At 62.0% G+C, this 18,271-nt stretch overlaps 2 protein-coding genes across 2 annotated transcripts in view; both read left to right on the top strand.

Moving 5' to 3' along the window:
• The window catches only part of FIBCD1 (fibrinogen C domain containing 1), a 32,157-nt gene extending 26,892 nt beyond the window's left edge, over nt 1–5,265 (top strand). Inside the window, exons 9-10 of the mRNA XM_039229553.1 lie at nt 4,201–4,380; nt 4,934–5,265. Coding sequence (XP_039085484.1) covers nt 4,201–4,380; nt 4,934–5,193 — 440 coding nt within the window. The 3' untranslated portion in view covers nt 5,194–5,265. The remainder of the gene's footprint in view (nt 1–4,200; nt 4,381–4,933) is intronic.
• A 7,838-nt stretch (nt 5,266–13,103) lies between these two features.
• Nucleotides 13,104–16,377, top strand: LOC120230082 (pyroglutamylated RFamide peptide). Its single transcript, XM_039229466.1, has 2 exons — nt 13,104–13,345; nt 15,188–16,377. Exons 1-2 carry the CDS (start codon nt 13,169–13,171, stop codon nt 15,587–15,589), a joined length of 579 nt encoding a protein of 192 aa, XP_039085397.1. The 5' UTR covers nt 13,104–13,168; the 3' UTR covers nt 15,590–16,377.
• The last annotated feature ends 1,894 nt before the right edge of the window (nt 16,378–18,271 follow it).

Below are 18,271 nucleotides of genomic sequence, written 5' to 3' on the forward strand. Positions count from 1 at the left end.
GAGCATTTAAAAAATTTTGACATCTTACATAATGGCATTCTGAAGCATTACATCCATAAAAATCACAGGTCTGAGGTCTTATATATATTGGGGAGGGAGCTGGGCCTTGAGGTGAAGGTTTTATTATTAGTTGAGACACAGAGGGAGTGTGAGTAGAGGGGAGGGGAAGCGGGAGAGGGAGAGAATCCCAAGCAGGCTCCATGCTCAGTGTGGAGCCCAGTGCAGGGCTCGATCCCACAACCTCTGGGATTATGACATGAGTTGAAATCAAGAGTTAGACACTCACTGACTGACTAAGCCACCCAGGCACCTATGGTTTTTATATATATATATATATATAATTCACCGTCTTAAAGTGCACAATTCAGGGGGGGTTAGTATATTCACAGATTTGTGCAACTCTCCCCCCTAATTCCAGAATGTTTTCTCTGCCCTAGAAAGCTCAGGGAGCCCTATGCCCCCATTAGCACTCACCCCCATTTATATATATATATATTTTTTAATGTTTTATTTATTTCTAGGAGAGAGAGAGAGACAGCGTGAGCAGGGGAGGGTCAGAGAGAGAGGGAGTCACAGACTGAAACAGGCTCCAGGCTCCGAGTTGGCAGTCAGCACAGAGCCCGACACGGGGCTCGAACGCACGAACTGCAAGGTCATGACCCAAGCGAAAGTCGGACGCTTAACCGACTAAGCCACCCAGGCGCCCCTATTCTTAATACATATTAAGATCGAGACACCTGGCTGGCTTAGTCGGAGGAGTGTGCAACTCTTGATCTCGGGATCATGAGTTCGAGCCCCACGATGGCTGTAGAGACGACTTAAATACATACACTTTAAAAAAGAAAATAAACAGAGCACAGGAATGACACGCCGTGTTTGAACGGCCTCAGACACCCCAGGGCTCACTGGCCCCACTTTGGCTGCCACAGGCATGGATGTCTGAGGGCGCCCCCCTCTGGCAGGGCTGGGGCAGCCGGCCAGGAGGGAGAGGAGGGGAGAACAGAGGCAGGGGGCATGTGGCTGGGCTGCCGGTGGCCGTCAGGAAGGTCCCAGCCCCGTAGAGCTTTCAGGGGACCTTCTGGGCGAAGGAGAGGGTGGACCCCAGAGGTGGGCAAGTCCGATGTGCCCACTCACGACCTGCCCAGAGGCACCCAGCTGGTGATCTACGCTGTCAGTTGCCTAATGTCCGCCTCCCCCTCCGTGACCCTGTGATCCACAAGGCCAGGACCCTCTCTGTCCTGACCTGCACTGTGTCCCTGTTACCAGGAAGGGGCCGGCTGCAGGAGAGGCCAATGTGGACTTCATTGCCAAGGTCTCTACTTAGTGGGCACCTCCTGTATGCCCAGCCCACCTTACATAGTTCAGCCCTGACCCCTCACGGCCACCCTCACAGTGGCACTGTGGTCCTTCCCTTTTATGGGTGAGGAAACTGAGGCCCAGAAAGAGTGGTGTGTGTGTGTGTGTGTGTGTGTGTGTGTGTGTGTGTGTGCAGGGGTGGAGAAGGCCTGGGCAGGATTCCCAAGCTTTCAAGTACACCCTGAACCGAGTGAACAAGAGCAGAGGCAGGATAGGGGTCAGGGGAGAGGAGCTTTAAGGTGGGAGACCCTTCCCCTGCCCCCCCACCCCGCCCCCGAGTGGGCGTGTAAAGGTGGGGAGAGGCTGGGGGGGCTGTTTCCGCATCACCACCCACCCCCTCGGAGCAGCGTTGGTGACTCTGCCACTCACGGCATCTTAATTGAAATCTATCAGCAGCCACCGAAGCTTTGGGAGGAAGCATTTAAGCGGGGCCGTGATTAGCTCCCGGCAGCCAGGGAGCCCTGAGAAGAATGTCAACGCAGCCCTCCACCGCCCTGGCCCTGCCCTCTCTCTGCTTTTCCACGCTCCCCTGTCACCTTCCCATCCAGTGCTTTGTCTTTTCCTATTGAGTTATGGGAGCTCTTTATATATTAAGGTTATTGATTCTTTGTCAGATACACATGATACATATTTACTTCCTTGTCTTTGGGCTTCTTTTTTTGTTGCTAAATTATTGTTTATTTCCTAGGTGTGTTAAGTTTTTATGGAGCCAATTCTTGCCATTTTTTTTTTTTTCCTTCACATCCTCTGGGTTTTAGGCCCTGCTTTCCCCTCCCGGTTTTATAAAAATGCCTCCTATTTAAAAAAAAAAAAATTTTTTTTTAGTGTTCGTATTAAGTGCGGGTCTGTGATCGATCTGGGAGTTTGTCTGGGGTGACGGTGTGCGTTTGGAGGACTAAGAATTTTTCCTCTCTGTTTTAACCCACCAGCTGCCTCTTCATCTAACTTTGATGGTGCTGGGGGTCGGGGCTCAGCTGACCATCCAGGGGCCCAGGAAAGCGGCGAGGCGAGGGGCTCGTCGGGATTTCTGCAGGGGCTGCAGAAAGACAGACAGTGAAGAGAGAGAAGAGCAAGCGAGGGGGGTGCCTCTCACGGGGAGAAGGCTGAAGACTCAGAGGAACCCTGCCCCCCCCATCCTCCAGGGCACCCCCCAGGGGCCCCTCATGGGCACTCGGACAGCACGTCCAGCTTAGCCCAGAGAAATGGTGGGCCTTTGGGCACCAGCGACCACTCAGTGATAGGGAAAGGGATTCTCCAGCGCCCCTGCCCCGTCCCTGGATCCGATTACTGGTCTTGGACAAGAACTGGGTAAGAGCAAGGAGTCTGGGCCACTCTGCCCGGGTTCAAATCCCAGCTCTGCCGCTTACCAGCTGTGTGACCTGGGCCCATAACTTAACCTCTCTGTGCCTCACTTCCCTCACCTATAAACAAGGAGACTAAAGCCCCTGCCTCGTTGATAACGACAATGGCAGCAGCAGGCACCTGGATAATGTGTGCAGCGGGCCAGGCGCCGCTCTAAGAGCTGTACAGGGATTCTTTAATTTAATTGGACTCATTCTAAATTCCACTGGGTTCATTAACGCCCGAGAAGTGCTCGGAACAGTGCCCGGCATCTGCGAGTGCCGTCCGGCTGGTGGCTGTTGCCGTCGCTGCCCTTAGAGCTTGGGGGACCGTCCTGGGCTTCATCTCAGCCCCGTGAGGCCCACTCCGCAGGTGGACAAGCTGTGGCCCCGAGAGAGGGAGAGCGGCTCGCTCTGAAGCCCCAGCCCAGGGAGCAGCGGAGCAGAGAGAGGCAGGCAGATGCGACCCTTCCGCTCCCGGAGCCCGGTCCTGGCCAGGTCCTGGGAGCATGGGACAGGCGGGGTCTGCCGCGGCCACTGTGACTCTTCGCAGCGGCCTCTCCCGTGCCCCCGATCTAGACCGCGGGACCCAGGCTTCCCTCCGGCCCGGCTGGGGAAGGGTCTGCACGGTCTTCTCACCCCGTTAGCTGGCACCCCCCCCCGACCCCACCGATGATGGGTCTGGAGCTCAGGAGGGAGAGGCTGATGAAATGTCACTCGATGCTGATAACTTGTGATTTTAATTAAATACCCTCTTAATCAAGAGGTAATCAAACTGGCAGGGAAGCACCGTGAATGTGAGTGTGTGGGAGGGAGGGAGGGCGAGGGGGTGTGGGGGCAGGTACAGGGCCAAGCCCCTCCTCCTGTTGCTCATCCACTAAGCCAGCATTTATTGAGCACCCCCCCTGGTTGGATTCAGCGTGAACAGGACAGTCTGCTGCTCTCATGGCGTTTCCACGGTGGGGACAGGCAGACCAGGAAATAGGCAGTTCAGACACAGAATGATACACGCTGGTGGGGGGGGGGGGGAGGGGGCGGGGAGCAGCTGGGTTGGCAGAGGTCCTCGACCCAGATAGGAGGCCAGGCAGCCTTCCTGAAGCGTGGCCTGAAAACGACCCGAGCCTAAGGTGGGGGAGTAGGGAAAAGTGTCCTGGAAACAGGGAACAGCATGTGCAAAGTCTCAGAGGCACAAGGAAGTGTCTACAAGTCCCAGATCCCTTCCGGCCCCAGCCCTGAGCAGGAGAGAGGATAAGGGGTGTCGTCACCGCCCCCCGATCCAGATTGTCCAGGTTTCCTTCTGCAACCTACAGTCTTTCTACTAACCGTCCACTCAAATGTTTGGAAAAGCAGAGCCCGATTAAAGCGGAGAGAGAAAACCGAACATGAGCAACGGCCAGCCCTCGGTTTCTGCCACACAGGCTGGCACTAGCCACGTGACCCCGGGCTCCCGAGTCTCCTCAGTCCCCTCCCCTGGCCACGGCTGCCATTCTGTCCCCGACTCCAGGGCTCAGGAGGATCCACGCCCTGACCACGCAGGCTGCCTATGAGCTCCTCGTGGACCTGGAGGACTTCGAGAACGGCACAGCCTACGCCCGCTACGGGAGCTTCGGCGTGGGCTTGTTCTCCGTGGACCCCGAGGAAGACGGGTACCCGCTCACTGTGGCCGACTACTCAGGCACTGCAGGTGGGAAGCGGGACGCGGCAGGGAGAGGGAGGGCGGGTGTGGGGGAGGGGCCGCCCACCAGTCTCCGCACTCAGGAGGTCAAAGAAGCCCCAGGCCTCTGCTCCTGACCTCCACCTTGAAGCCCCGCCTGGCCCCCATCCCAGCAACACAAAGCACCGGGATCCAAATCGTTCAACCGTTTTGCAGATGAGCCCAGTGAGCCCCGCGCCAGGCATCAGGGCTCCCGGGGCTGTGTTCTGCTGGACCTCTGAAGTGCGGGGGGCTGCACGGCTCTGGGCTGGGGTTCTCTTCTTCCCCAAAGGCAGGAAAGCAAGGAGAGGGAGCGTGGAAAAGCTGGGAGAAGGGACAGAGACAGGCAGAACCCAGGGACAGCCCGGGGACCCCCCAGGCGGCGCCGTGGGTGCACGTGCGCTGCACGGACGCGGTGGGGGTGCTGGGGAAGATGTGCGTGCACAGCGCGTGTCCACGTGGGGCAGCGCGTACGTGTGTATGCACGCGCGTGTCCAGGGGAGTCCCCGTGAGGACGCGCCGGCCTGTGTCTGCGCCCGCGCAGGGGACTCCCTCCTGAAGCACAGCGGGATGAGGTTCACCACCAAGGACCGCGACAGCGACCACTCCGAGAACAACTGCGCTGCCTTCTACCGCGGCGCCTGGTGGTACCGCAACTGCCACACGTCCAACCTGAACGGGCAGTACCTGCGTGGCGCGCACGCCTCCTACGCCGACGGCATCGAGTGGTCGTCCTGGACGGGCTGGCAGTACTCCCTCAAGTTCTCCGAGATGAAGATCCGGCCGGTCCGAGAGGACCGCTAGCCGGGCACTCCCTCCGCCCACCGCCCCATCCCCGCCCATCCCCTCGCCCTCGCCCCCGGTGTCCCCATGCCCAGTGCCACCCTGCATCCCCCCCGACGCCCACCTGCCCGCAAGCGCAAGCGGCTGCCGTGCCCTCGCGTTGGGGTGGGTTGCACGTCACCGTCACGCTGTCCCCACCCCTCAGTTTACCTCTGCTGATGTGGGGCGGGGCAGGCTTGACAGCCCCAAATTCTGCGTGCCCAGGCTTCGGCTCCCGGGTTAAGTGTCTTGACTTCCCGTGGCCCGCAGTCCGCCAAGCACCCCTGCGGACCCTCCACTTTGCTTGTCCAAACACCCAGCGTGAAGGGGCCACAGAGAAGGGCCAGGCGTTCCCCCGGCAGCCTTTTCAGGAGACAGAGGGAAGGTCGGGATCTTTCCGACTCAGGGCTGAGGCCAGCGTCCCCTGGCCCTCCTGGCCCCCCTCCTTCACTTCCAGGTGCCTGAGGATCCCCCTCTCCCCCAAGGACTAGACGAAAGCTGGACAGCCATTCGCCACCACTCCCCCAGGCCAGGCTGGGGCGCAGCTGCCCGTGGGACGGCGGCCAGGGCCGCTTCCCTGGAGCTCCCGCCGCCGCCCCGTCCACCTCTGTGTTCCTGCAGGCCCGGGGGGTCCCTTGGGCTGCTGCAGCCTCCCGCCTTCCTGGGGCAGCGGCGCCCCGCCCCCACCCTGTCCTCTTCCCTGGGGGAGGCTGGGGCGGGTCCTGCAGCCTCTGGGCCTGGGCAGTGGGGACGTCTTCATGTTCTGGGCTTCATGCCCTGGGGGTGCACCAGCCCCCACCAGCCCCAGGGACTCCAGGATCCTAGGGCCTCCTGGCATCAGGCCTGCATGGTGGAGGGTGGGCCAGGAGCGGGTGGGTGGCTGTTAGCCCATCAGCCCAGAGACTGCAGTCTCAGTGGGGAGGCTGCCCCCTGCTGGTGACTGTGGGCACTGCCGCCTCCCTCAGGGAGGAACTCGCGGGGCAAATGGGGGAGACTGAGGCACCACCGGACACTGGACACAATCTTTCATTGAATCCTCCCGCTGCCCACCGTACTATTATTCTACCCCTCCCGCCCCCCCATGAGAACTCGCCAAGACGAGCAGCCCTTGACCCGATATCAACAGAGCTGGGACCCGTGATGCCCTTGCCCTCTGAACCAAGCACAAGGCTGTTTTGCTAGGTTCCTACCTGTGGGGATTCGGTGTGGGGGGGGAAACTTTGAGAGGGCCGGGAGGTCAGCCTGGGGGGCTGCCCGGAGGGTGGGCAGCCAGGAGGGAGGGGGTGTGTCCTTGGAGAACCCCGGAAGGCAGATGAAGGCAGCCACGTAAGGGAGCGTAGGCTTTAGCCACCCTAATGCGCCATGGACCCGCCGTGCAACCTGGCGGTCCCCTGGAGCTGCACCTGGCCATGGCCTTCAGCAGAGTTTCCCTGGCCATCTGCCCGGGTGCTGGACAACACCGCACCCCTGCCCTGTCGGCACTCAGCTTGACATGAACACGGCCATGAAACAGGCGGCGGCAGTGTGGCCAGGGCCGGGGAGCCGTGTGGGGTGGGGGAGATGCGGGGAGGGGTCTGTCCCCTGCCAGTCCCCTTTCCCGTCCTCTAGAAGAGAGCCAGCGCCCCACCCCCCCACCCCGAGCCGCCAGGACCCGCGGCCACAGTGCAGACTCTGGGTGGGACCCCAAGCCCCCATCCCGGGGAGCCCCCTTCTCCCCCAGCAGCCCCAGGCGAGAACCGGCTTCTGCCGCCAGCCTTGCAGCGCCAGCCGCTGTTTGGAAAGTGTCGGCCGCTTTCTGATCTGTCATCAAACAAACTCCTGGTGAGTGTGATGTTAATGGATTCGCAGACGTCCGTGTGCGCGTCAGGAAGCTCGGGAACACTCCTGCCAGGGTTTGGCTGCGGAACAGACGCGTGAGCGGCTCCGGCCTGGTGTGGGGATGGCGCGGGCGGCCTCCGGGGGCATCCGGCCCACCCGCGGACACCCGCTCCTGCCCACCTGAAAGCGCCGGCCCCGGACGGGCACCACGGTGGAACACGGCCGCCCCAAACACTGGCTGAACGGGCACTGAGCCATCACGGTGTGGACCCCTGAGGCCGGCGCACCCCCCCTTTCCTAAAGGGCACCCTTTGAAGGCTGGTGCGGGGCACAGATGGCCCCTGCGCGCCCGCGCTGGCCAGGAGGCTGTGCTGAGCAAGGCGGGCGCTGGCCGCGGCCTCCAGGAGCCCGCGGTGTGAGGTCAGCGTGGATGGCCGTCACATGAAGGAAGGGGCTGCCAGGAGGGTCAGCGGCAAGAGGCAGCTCCACCAGGGACGGAGGGGTGACAGATGTGTGCCAAAGGCCTGCCTGGGACCCAGGCTCATTGCACCTGGACTCTGTCTCCGGTGCCTGAGTTGATGGTTTGACGGTGGGGGCCTGTGACCTAACCAAACCCTCCCTCCCTTTCCTTCTTCCACGGATGAAGGGAGCGAGCCAAGCAGAGGAGGGGGGCCTCTACATGGGGATCTCGGGGGGCAGCGCACGTGGGTTGAGAAGCTGCTGAAGGTTCTCTCCACCAGTGCAGGTAGGGTTGGTGCAATGAGCCAGTGGCCTCCCTCATTCTACGGCCCCCAAACTTTGGATTGGACGCGTCTCTGAGAGTTAAAACAGAGGCCACGTGGTGGGCCACATGTGCTTGCTGCATGCAGAGGACAGATGGTCCCTGGGCTTTCACCCCGATGGCTTCAGCGCCACCCGGAGATAAGGGACAGCACTGGGAGTAGATCCCACATTGCATTGTCCCCCTGTGGCTGCGTGCAAGTGGGTTTAGTAATCTTTGTCTTGGGGTGGAAGCAATTATCACAGGCCTGCCTCTTCCTGCCCCCCCACTCCCACCCCCCCAGCCACCCTCAGTCACATGGGCCTCCGGCCGGTCTGGGGCCAGAGCCCCATCACCCAGGATTTGGAGCATCGGTCGACGGGACCTGGCACGCATCACGATGGACTGGGGGGCTTCAGCTACGCCTGTGGCCAGCCACCCATCTCTGTCCTGTGCGGTTTGAGGACCCACATGCCCGCAGGAGACGGGCTCAACTTAGAACAAAGGACGCCAGGCTTTGGTCCAGGTTGGGGAGGGGGGTCTCCCCGGGACCGGTGTCTTCACCTGCCTGCAGGGAGACAGCTATCCCCAGACGCCAAGGGGGCCAGGCAGTTGGCGGGAGTCAGCAGACCCAGAGGGCTGAGGTTGGACATGGGGGTGGGCACTGGATGGGTGGGGGTGCCCGACTGTCCACACCAGGCTGGCGGGATGCGCACGCGGAGGCGCTGGAGGGCCGGCACGGCCGCCGACGGACAGAGCGAGGTGCGGGACAGAAGCCGGTCTGGGCTGCGTACACTTGGCGTCCTGTGTGTCCCCTGTCTCTAATAAAGTCTTGTGCTGACCCGGCTGGGGCCTCTGCCTCTCACCTTGCTCGGTGCTCCGCGTCAGGCCGCGGGGACTTCCAAGGCCGCCTCCTGCCTGGTAGCCCCAGACGCCCTCGCCGGCTTTATTTCTATCGAAGAAATAGTGTTTCCCAGGTAGCTCTGTGCCCCCCCGGGGCTGCACCAGATCCTTTAGCGGAACCAGCTGCACACCGGCCGGCAGCCGGGCCGCCTCCCCGTGGGGGGATCCTCTCGGGGTCAGGCATCAGGGGACCCGCCATGCCCCCCGCCACGGTCCCCTTTCGGGTCTCTCCTGTGATCGGGCCTGGAGTCCTGAGGAGCTGAGACTTTATTAAAAACAACAGCCCCTGATGGCTATTTATTCATAAAACCCATGTGAAGCTTGAGGACAAAACCACCTTCTGAGCTGATTTAATGAAATTCAACATCCACCTCAGGCCCACATCAGAGACCCGGTGCAGGACCAGAGCCCAGATGTGCAGGGGCCCCACCCGAGGTCCCCTGGGGGGGGCAGCTCGAGGGTGTCTGCCCACTGGGTCACACGGGGCACAAAGGTTTCTGTCCCAGTGGCTGGAGGTTTCCAGAACGTTCACAGAACGCTACCCCCCTCCATAAAGTGTCCCCGGCCATCGGCACGCAGTCCCGCCTGCTCTGCATCGGGCCCACAGGGACCCCTGGCTATGTGCCTCCCCACAGGCCGCACCTGCCCCGAACTTGGCCACCAATCCTTCCCCATGAGGGGGCGGGCGGAGGGCGCTTGGCAGGAAGCTGCTCTGCCTCAGCTCATGGGATGAGTGGGAAAGATCCTGTGAACTCAGTCACACGGGGGTTGTTCCAGACGGATGATGGTACTTCCGTTTTAGACACAAAGAGTGTCTACTATGGGCGGGGGTGGGGGTTGGATGGTGAGGCAGGGGGTTCAGCCAGCACCACCGGGAGCTCCGGCAAGAAACGAAAGACCCCTGGAGGCCCATGCCTATGAAGAGGGCGCCTTCTGGGCTGCCAGCACCGATCGAGTATTGCACCAGCCCCACCTGATCTCTTACACAAGAGCTCACAACACCTGCCCCCCCCCCCAAGATGTGGGGACCTGGTGTCCCCAGGCGGCGGGGAAACAGGCTCAGGAAGTAGCTGGCCCAAGACCACAGCTGGTGCGGGGCTGAGCGGAGGTGGAGGCCAGTTCTGGGGACGTGTGCCTAAAAGGTGGTAAGGGAGGAGGGGCCCGGGCTTAACACAGCCAGGCTGTCACCCCCAACACGTCCCACTCTTGCAAGGTCATAGCCGTCTGCAGACAAGTGAGGGCCAGGGTGTCCTGAGGAACGGAGGCTGCTGTCAGCTTGGACATCCGGGGACTTGGCCCTGACGGTCTAGGGAGGTTTCTCAGGGAATCTCACTCCAGGCGTAAGCAAGCAGGGTCCCCTGAAACCCCTTCACCATTTTTTACCCCAACTCTGAGAAAAGCTTGTTTCAGGAAGCTGAATGGATCTTGCTGTTCTCTGATGGACACAGCCTGGCCCGTCCATGACCTTCCCACAGCTCAGGACCCGTCCATGACCTTCCCAAGGCTCAGGGCCCGTCCATGACCTTCCCACGGCACAGGGACCGTCCATGACCTTCCCAAGGCACAGGGACAGTCCATGACCTTCCCAAGGCACAGGGACAAACCAAGACCTTCCCACGGCCCAGGGCCCACCCACGACCTTCCAACGGCCCAGGGTCTGTCCATGACCTTCCCATGGCTCAGGGCCCGCCCACGACCTTCCCACAGCCCAGGGCCTGTTCATGACCTTCCCATGGCCCAAGGTCTGTCCATAACCTTCCCACGGCCCAGGGTCTGTCCATCCGCTGCCCGGGAGGCCCAGAGGTTTTTCCCTCTCCCACTGCTCATTCCCTGGAAGGAGCCCAGGAAGAGCTCTTTTGGGCCCGCTGTTCCGGGGGGGGAGGGGCACCTGGCCAGACCCGGGAACTGGGGCGTCTGGCACCAAATCCAATGTCAGACTTGACTCCGGGCTCGACTACCTGCGGACAGGGCGGGTCAGGGCTGAGGAATCTGTGGGCCACACGGGGACCTCCTCCTCCTCACCCCCACCCTCGCGTCCACCCCAAGCCGCAACACTGGGGACTTCCTGTGTCCTTTTCCCGGAGCCGCGGGCGCCCGCCCTGAAGGGACAGGGGTCCGTGGGGGGCCTCACAGTAGAACCTCTTCTTGGAGCTCGGCCTGCCTAACAGCCAAGTGGAGCTTTTCTCCGGGGGGGAACAGGGTGGCCCTCAGGGTTTGACCCCACCCCTGCTCTTCTTACCCCCCTCCCCCCCCGCCCAGCTGTCCCTGAGACATTTCACAGAACACAGCTAGGGAGCCCAAATCTCTCTTTTTCCACCCAAAGGAACTGAGGCACAGAGAAGGCAGGCATCTGGCCCAAGGCCTCAACAGCATGCCACTGACCCACCGCGGGCTGCACCCCATCATTAAGGAGCACCCAGTGTCACAGCCAACCAGCGCTAAGTAGGGACATAAAATGACACCGTCCCTCCTGTCTCCCACGCACACACCAGCACCTCGGGGCAGACCCCGCCTTGGGGACAGAAGCCGCTCCGCACCCGCTCCCTGCACCTGCCCATGGAGAAGCCCCAAGTCCATCCGCACGGCCTTTCCTTGACCCTGTTCTCTCCAGAGGAGGCCAAGGGGGAGCAAGGCTGCCTGCTGCAGACGGGCTGCAAGAGTGGGGGATGGGGAGCAAGCTGCTCCCGCACGGCCAAGGGCTCTGACCCTCTGAGCCTCGGTTTCCCTCTCCCCCTGCAGAGCAGCAGTATTCTAGCCCCTTCCTCAGGTTGATGGGGGCGAGGAAGTGTCCACGAGGCCACCTCTATTCCTCGCTTGAATGGTGGGGTGGTTCTGCACACCCCCAGCACCCACAGGCAAAGGTGACAGAGGTCAGCGGGGTGAGGGCCCCGGAGACTGGGGGAACCCCTCTGTGCTTGGTCCCCAGCCTCGCCAGAGCGGCTCCCCCCAGACAGTGGCAGGGCAGCCTCGCCTCACCCCTCAGTCCCCCACTGCCCTGCTCGCTCTGAGCGGAGGGAAACTCTAGGCCGAGAGAGTAGAGGCTGGGGGCCCGGCCGGGCTGTCTACACCGCCTGCCGGTGTCCCCACAGGTGCGCCGCAGACACAGTGCTTGGTCACCAGGACAGGGGCCCAGAGGCGGCAGGGGAAGGGGGCTGCTGGACCAGCCGGAGCGCTGGCGCCCACAGGTAGGTGCTCCCCGGTGACGGTGCCCTCCTCCCACCCTGGCCAGGGCCCGGGAGGCACTCTGTAGCGCTCTCTGCCCAGCTGGGAACCGCATCTTGGCTTAGCCCAGAGACCCTCGCTCCTGGAGCAGACCCGGGTAGCTCTGTGATCACACGCAGGCGGGCAGTGTGAGTGACAGCTGTGGGGTGTGCACCCTGAGTTGTGAGCGAGGTGCCCAGCCAGTGGCCAGGCCCAGACCAGCAGGATCCTACAGAAACACGCGGCCTGCGGCGCAGCCCCCCAGCCCCCCAGGCGCCGGCACGGGACGCCCCCCACACTGGCCTCTGAGCTCACCGGGGGAGAAACCATGAGGGAGCGGGTGGCCGGGGAGCGATGGGTGCCGTGTCCTCCATCCGCTGAGGGCACCAGCTGTGCGACCCTCCCCCGCCCTTGCCAAGTCCCCCACGGGGCCAGCAGCCTCACCTCCGTGACCCGTCACCATGGCCACTCTCAGCTGAGGCTCAGCAAGCGAGGCACCATCAGCCACCCGGCGGACAGCCAGCAAGTTTTGGAAACATTGGCTGTTGCGTCCGTCCTTTCCCAAATGGGTGTCAGGCACTGAGCTGGCCACTGGGGCGGTGGGAGACACCGAGCTTCCTCTTTGGTTTTTCTTTTTTAAAGTAGGCTCCACACCCAGCGTGGGGCCCGACGGTTGGGGAAGGGGGGGCTTGAACTCATGATCCTGAGGTCAAGACCTGGGCTGAGATCGAGAGTTAGATGCTTAACCGACTGTGCCGCTCAGGCGCCCCCCACTAAGTTTCCTTTCTAAGGAGCAAATCGACTGTGGTGCAGGGGGGTCCAAACCCCTTCCACACGCCCCCTCCAAGAAGCAGCCCTCCCGCGGCCCCGCTCGGCCCCTCGGGAGGCCCAGGGCTGGTGAACAATGGCGCCTGGCACGACTTCCCAGCTGACTGGGAGCAAGAGGCAGTGGCCGGGTTCACCGGTGTCTGACTTCCTGCGCCCACGGGGGTGGCGGCGCGGGTCGGGCGTGGGCGGGCGAGGCGTGGACACCCCCCACCTCCCCCGCCGCCCTGCTTCTCCAGGGAGTGCGGCAACCCGACGAAGGCAGGACCGTTAGGATTCAGGGCGGGTGTGCCATTCACCCCTCTTCCAAGGGACTTGAGGGGCTGCGCCCGCGAATCCCAGCTAATGCTGCTGCCCCCTCTGCTCCTCCCACCCGACCACATCCTGTCTGTGTCGGGTCCTTAATCGAGGCAGGCAGCACAGCCCCCTCCTTCACCACCAGCGTCCCCAATGGAATCCCAGGGTCAGGAATGTGCGGCAATCAGACGGCAGGGCAGCAAGTCCACCCGGAGGCGAGGGGGGGGGGGGGCCCTATATAAAGCAGGAGAAGCCTGGAGCCACAGCTCCCAGACAAGAGCCCAGAGGCGCCCTGCCCTCAGCCCTCCCGGGGAGCGGGCCCCCAGCACGGTGAGTACATGGCCGCTCCATCCCTAGCGGGAGCCCTGCTCACTACACCCCTCCTGCAGGTCAGGAGCTGAGCAGGGAGGAGGTGACCTCTGACAGCCCAGAGATTGACCTCAGCTGCCCCCCCACCCCGCCCCGGCCCTGGGGCACAGTCTCCGGCTCTGGCTCCAGCTCCACCCGGTGCGCTTCCTGCCACGTCCTCAATGTCGAGGACTGAAGTCCCGACTTGCGCTGGGGCCCATTTTCAGGCGTGGGTGTCCCAAACTCCCACCATTGTTCTCAAAGGGGTCCACGACCCCCCTCCCCCAAGGGGAGACGGGCCACTTCCTTCTATGCATCGATGTGCCCTTTCTGGAGACCCAGAGGCCATCCCCAGGCAGAGTGGCGCCCCCCTCCCCCGCCCCAGGTGGGATCCCAGCCACTCTCTGCGGGGAGAGGCCACCTGGCTTGTGGAGAGCCCCCCACTCCGCCCGGGCCCTGATGGAGGTGAGCCTTGGCTTCAGCTCCCGGGGACAAGATGATGGAAGTTAGGAGGGCTGGATCTGGGTAGAGAGGAGGGCTGCTTTTATGACTTTTTCAAAGCTTTCTGGCTGAGTTCCCTTTGAAATGTCTTCAAGGGAGCCATTTCTGGAAAGAGCTCCGGGGAGCCTGTGCCTCTTCTCCAGAACCAGCTCTTTCTTCCAGCCTCGGCTCTCCTCAGAGGACCGGCCAGCTCCGACTCACTATGGTCGTTACCAGGAAGGCTTCCTTTAGGAGGGAATGAGCAATTACTGGCGAAGCAGGGGCATTTTGGGAAGCTCGATTTCTGTTTCAAATCCCCCCATGGACTAAGTTACTGAGTTCTGAGTTAGTGAGACCTGGGCTTGCATCCCGGCCCTGTCACTTTATACAGCCGTGAGGTCTTGGGCACGTCACCTGTTTGAGCACGGCCCCTTCCGTCAAAGGGGGTGAGACCCTCTCGCGGGAGGGCGGTGAGGGTGGTACCGGACGGAAAGGAACACAGAGCACTGCCCACGTGCCCAGCGCACCCAGAAGCTGTCTGGCCATTAGAATCATGAATCTCAGGGCTTCTGCTTCCTAGCTGCGGCCCAGGCTCTTGGCCTTCCTGACTGTCTTGTCTGAAAACACGCTTACCGTGAGGATTGCCTGCAGTGGTTGGTCACGCAGACGGGGCTCACGGGCGTTAGCTCCAGGCCTGGCATGTGGACGGTGGGGGGAGGGTTGGGTTGGGGAGGCGCTGTAGGGATCATTGCCCACCCAGCCACGTCCACCTCCCCGGGTGGATGTCCAAGTTAGGCCACGAACACCAAACCCGTTCAAGCTTCCGGGAGCAATTCGTTTCTGAGCTAAAGGGCCACTGAGTGTCCGAGCTACCCGGCAGCTTAGCTCGACCCATTTATTACCAAGTTGAAAATGAAGAGAGACTGATGTTATTCGTTCCCTACCCTGTGGCTCTGAGATGACGTGGGCCAAGAGTCAATGACTGTAATACAAGGAGACTGAGCCCAAGTTTGTGCGGCACTCAGGGGGGCTGCGGGCCCCCCACCCCCATAAGCTGTCCCAGCAGCGGGGGGTTACCCGAATGCTAAGCTGCCAAGGTGTCAGATGCAGGGGACCACGGGAGAGGAGACTCAGCCTAATTGGTGCGGTGAGCTCCTGAGCCTGCTAAGAAAATCAAGGCCCGGTCCCCCGGCACGGTGACACTTCCTCAAGCTGCTTGTGAGTTGGGCTCGGCGGAGCCACCGGCCTTTGATGGCTGCCCGGGCCCCGGGAGGTACTGACAGGTTGTCAGGCAAGGCCCACGCGCACAGCCGCTAACCTGCTCCTCTCTTCCCTCCGGCCCAGATGGTGAGCCCTTACTGCCTGCTCCTCCTGCCGCTGGGCGCCTGCCTTCCTCTGCTGGGCCCAGAAGAGCCCCTGGCCACGCCACGTGGCGTCACTGGCGAAATGAGCGGGGGCCCCCTGCCCGGCGGACACCGGGTCCCCCTCCCACGGGGCTCCTCCCGGTGGCCGAGGGCTCCGCACCCACGCGGCCTGCTGGTCATGGCCAAGGAGCTGCAGATGTCTGGCAGGCGGCGCGCCGGCTTCAGCGTCCGGTTTGGGAGGCAGGACGACGGCAGCGAGGCGACCGGCTTCCTCCTGGCGGACGGCGACAAGGCCGGAGGCCCGCTGGGGACCCTGGCCGAGGAGCTCAGCGGCTACAGCAGGAAGAAAGGCGGCTTCAGCTTCCGCTTCGGCCGGCGGTGAAGGGGTCAGGGTCAGAGCAGCCTGGAAAGGGCTTCTCCGTGGACCCTCCCCACTACTGCCTCCACCAGCCCCCCACCCGCCCCGTCTTCTCCTTGAGCCCCAAAGGCCAGGATACTGAGAAGGTGCGGGGATTATTAAAATGAGTTCTTAGCAGTAGGATCGCTTAGGTGGGTGCATCCTTTTGATTTCCGACTCGGCTCAGGCAAAAACCTGGATGGTATTCAGAAGGGAGGTGACCCAAAGCGAGCCGCGTCCCGGTGGAGGAGGCGGCGCTGCCCTGATGTAGCTCCAGCCCAGCGTCCATTCCAGTCCCCTTCCCGGGCGGCCGGGTCTCAGCGGTCCCCTGGCCCAGCGGCGGCTGGCGGCCTGGCGGCCGGGCGCTGTCGGGCCATGAATATGAACAGGCAGAGAGCTGGGTGGGCTGAAGGGAGGTGGGCTGGCGGTGACGGCAGTGGGGTCATCGAAGTTTTGACAGTCTCCGCGGGGCCGTCTGGAACCGACGTCCATCGTGCGGCCGTGAGAGTGCGTTCCACCCGCTGCGGAGTTCGGGTCTGAAAGTTAAAAATAAAAACAATCTTGCTCTCTGTCCCATGAACACACGAGCCCCTCCGTGCTGTCGAGATGTCATTCGGACCCCCGGCTGCACCTCCCTCCCCTCCCGTCCTCGGGTGGCACAGTGTGCCACGCCCAGAGTCGAGTGGCAGACGAACGGGGCAGGATGCATTTGTGCTCTGGCAAGGCTGCATCTCAAACGCTCAGAATGTGAACGCGCTGTGTGTCTCTTTGGAAATAAAACTTGTTAGCTGCAGAACCGGAATGGGAAGCGTCGCTCACCCGGCTCTTGCCTCCGGGTCCTCTGTGCCCCAGGAATTTGGGTTTTTCCGGAGCTGCGAGTGCCTGAACTCTGGGGAGATGGAAACGGTGGTGCGGATCTCCACACCTGTCCTAGCAGCCCCTTAATTGGCAGCTGGTAAGACACCGACGGTCAAAGGTGGGGGAAACACAGCACTAGGTGTGTTTTCCAGCTGCACTTGACTGCTTCTCCCCAGGCTTTCTCAAAGCCGAGAGCATTCCGAGAACAGGTTGTCCACCCCAGGGGAGGCCGGCGCTCAGCCTGGAGTGGCCGCAGGCCCGGGGCGAGGCACGGCGGCTCTTTCAAATGCTGTGCTGCGTCCCTCTCCCATCCCGTGTCAGGCGCGGTGGCGTGAAGCCGCTCGCTCCCGGGCTGGCTTCGACCGCGGAGATGAGAACCTGGATTGATGTCACTATGGCAACACCTCCCCTCCTCCTCCGGAGCTGCAGCTCGGCCCTGTTCACAACTGAATAATTTTCCATTGAGCTGTCACAATTAATTGGTGGAGTTTTATTAGCCTTTTAGAACCACACTGGGCTGGGCCCAGCTTGGCACCTCGGAGCGTTTCACAAGTGTTTTCCGTTCTATTAGTGACTGAGATTCCCCAGCAGCAGCTCTCAATCCGTGGCAGCCAGAAAGCCACTTCATTACGGGGTGACAGATCTGAGCCACCAAAGAGCCAGGCTGACTGAAACCGGGTGGCAGGATGGGACAAGCACGCAGGAATCCAAAACATCACTTGCGTTGAAGGGAGCTGCCTTCTCCGGAAGCTCCTAGCGGCTTCTTCCCGCCGCCTGGGCACACGTAGCCGGGACAGGGGCCAGACAGCCACATGGAGTCTGGGGGGCACAGCATGTCCTCTGTGGCCTCCTGCGAATGTGACAGTTGGGGGGGGGGATGGAACACACCCTGGGGTCTTCGTCTGTTGGTAAAAGGAGGCGAACACTCAGCCCTGGAGCCACAGAGGGCAAACCTCAGGAGAACGAGTCCCAGCGTGTCCACGGACAGCTCTGGAGCTGAGGACAGACAGCACAGGGCGGCCACGTGAAGGACGGGCAGTCCCAGCCCGGGTTCTCACCCCGGTCTTGCCCCATTTCTGCTTTATTGGGGGGGGGAGGGGCGGTAAGCTCCCTTCGCTCATTCACATGTGCAGAGAAGCCAGAGAACGTGCTTGTGGAAAAGCAGGTGACACAGGACAGACCAAAGGCCAAGGGCAGGGTCCCCTGGTGACCCTCGCTTGCCAGTTTCCGCTCTGAGAATAAAAGGAGCCACCCCCGTGGTCACTAAGTGCAGGAGCCTGGAGGTCACCCAGGCCGAGCACAGTCACCTGCGTGTGCTTACACTTTGGGAACATACTGGCTGGTTTCTAATTCAGTGGGAGGAGATTAACCTCAGAGAAACCGGAGATACAGGAGCGGGGGGAGTGGATGTCCTGTCATTACTTTCATTGTTCAACGACGATCAGCCACAAAGGTCTTCTTTCCAGTTCCTTGTAAGTTAGAGCTCAATAGCCCTGAAAATCTCAACGACCCAACTGTTAAGGGATTGCTCTGTTCAATCCACTCCCGGTGCATCCGGTGCCATCACCGCTCCGGCTCCCCGCCCCTCGCTCTACCCCCAACCCCCCAGCTTGGTGGAGATGTGGGGGCCTCTTACGCCAGCCACCCCCTCGTCCTCCTTGGTGGGGACGATCTCTCTCCAGATTAGTGAAGGGGAGGCTCTGGAAAACACTGACTTTGCAGGCAGAGTCCGCTCCCGCGAGCAGTGCGGGTTTGCTCTAGCGGGCGTGAGGGCGCGGCCGCTCCAGCCTAGGCACCTGCCTGCGTCCT

This window comes from Hyaena hyaena, unplaced genomic scaffold, assembly GCF_003009895.1.
Source record: "Hyaena hyaena isolate Hyena2069 unplaced genomic scaffold, ASM300989v1 scaffold_38, whole genome shotgun sequence".
Classification (NCBI taxonomy): Eukaryota; Metazoa; Chordata; class Mammalia; order Carnivora; family Hyaenidae; genus Hyaena; species Hyaena hyaena.

Coding starts and splice junctions, on each gene's coding strand:
- LOC120230082 (XM_039229466.1), top strand. CDS start 13,169: ATGGAATCCCAGGGTCAGGAATGTGCGGCAATCAGACGGCAGGGCAGC. Junction 13,346..15,187: donor GGGAGCGGGCCCCCAGCACG/GTGAGTACATGG, acceptor CCTCCGGCCCAG/ATGGTGAGCCCTTACTGCCT.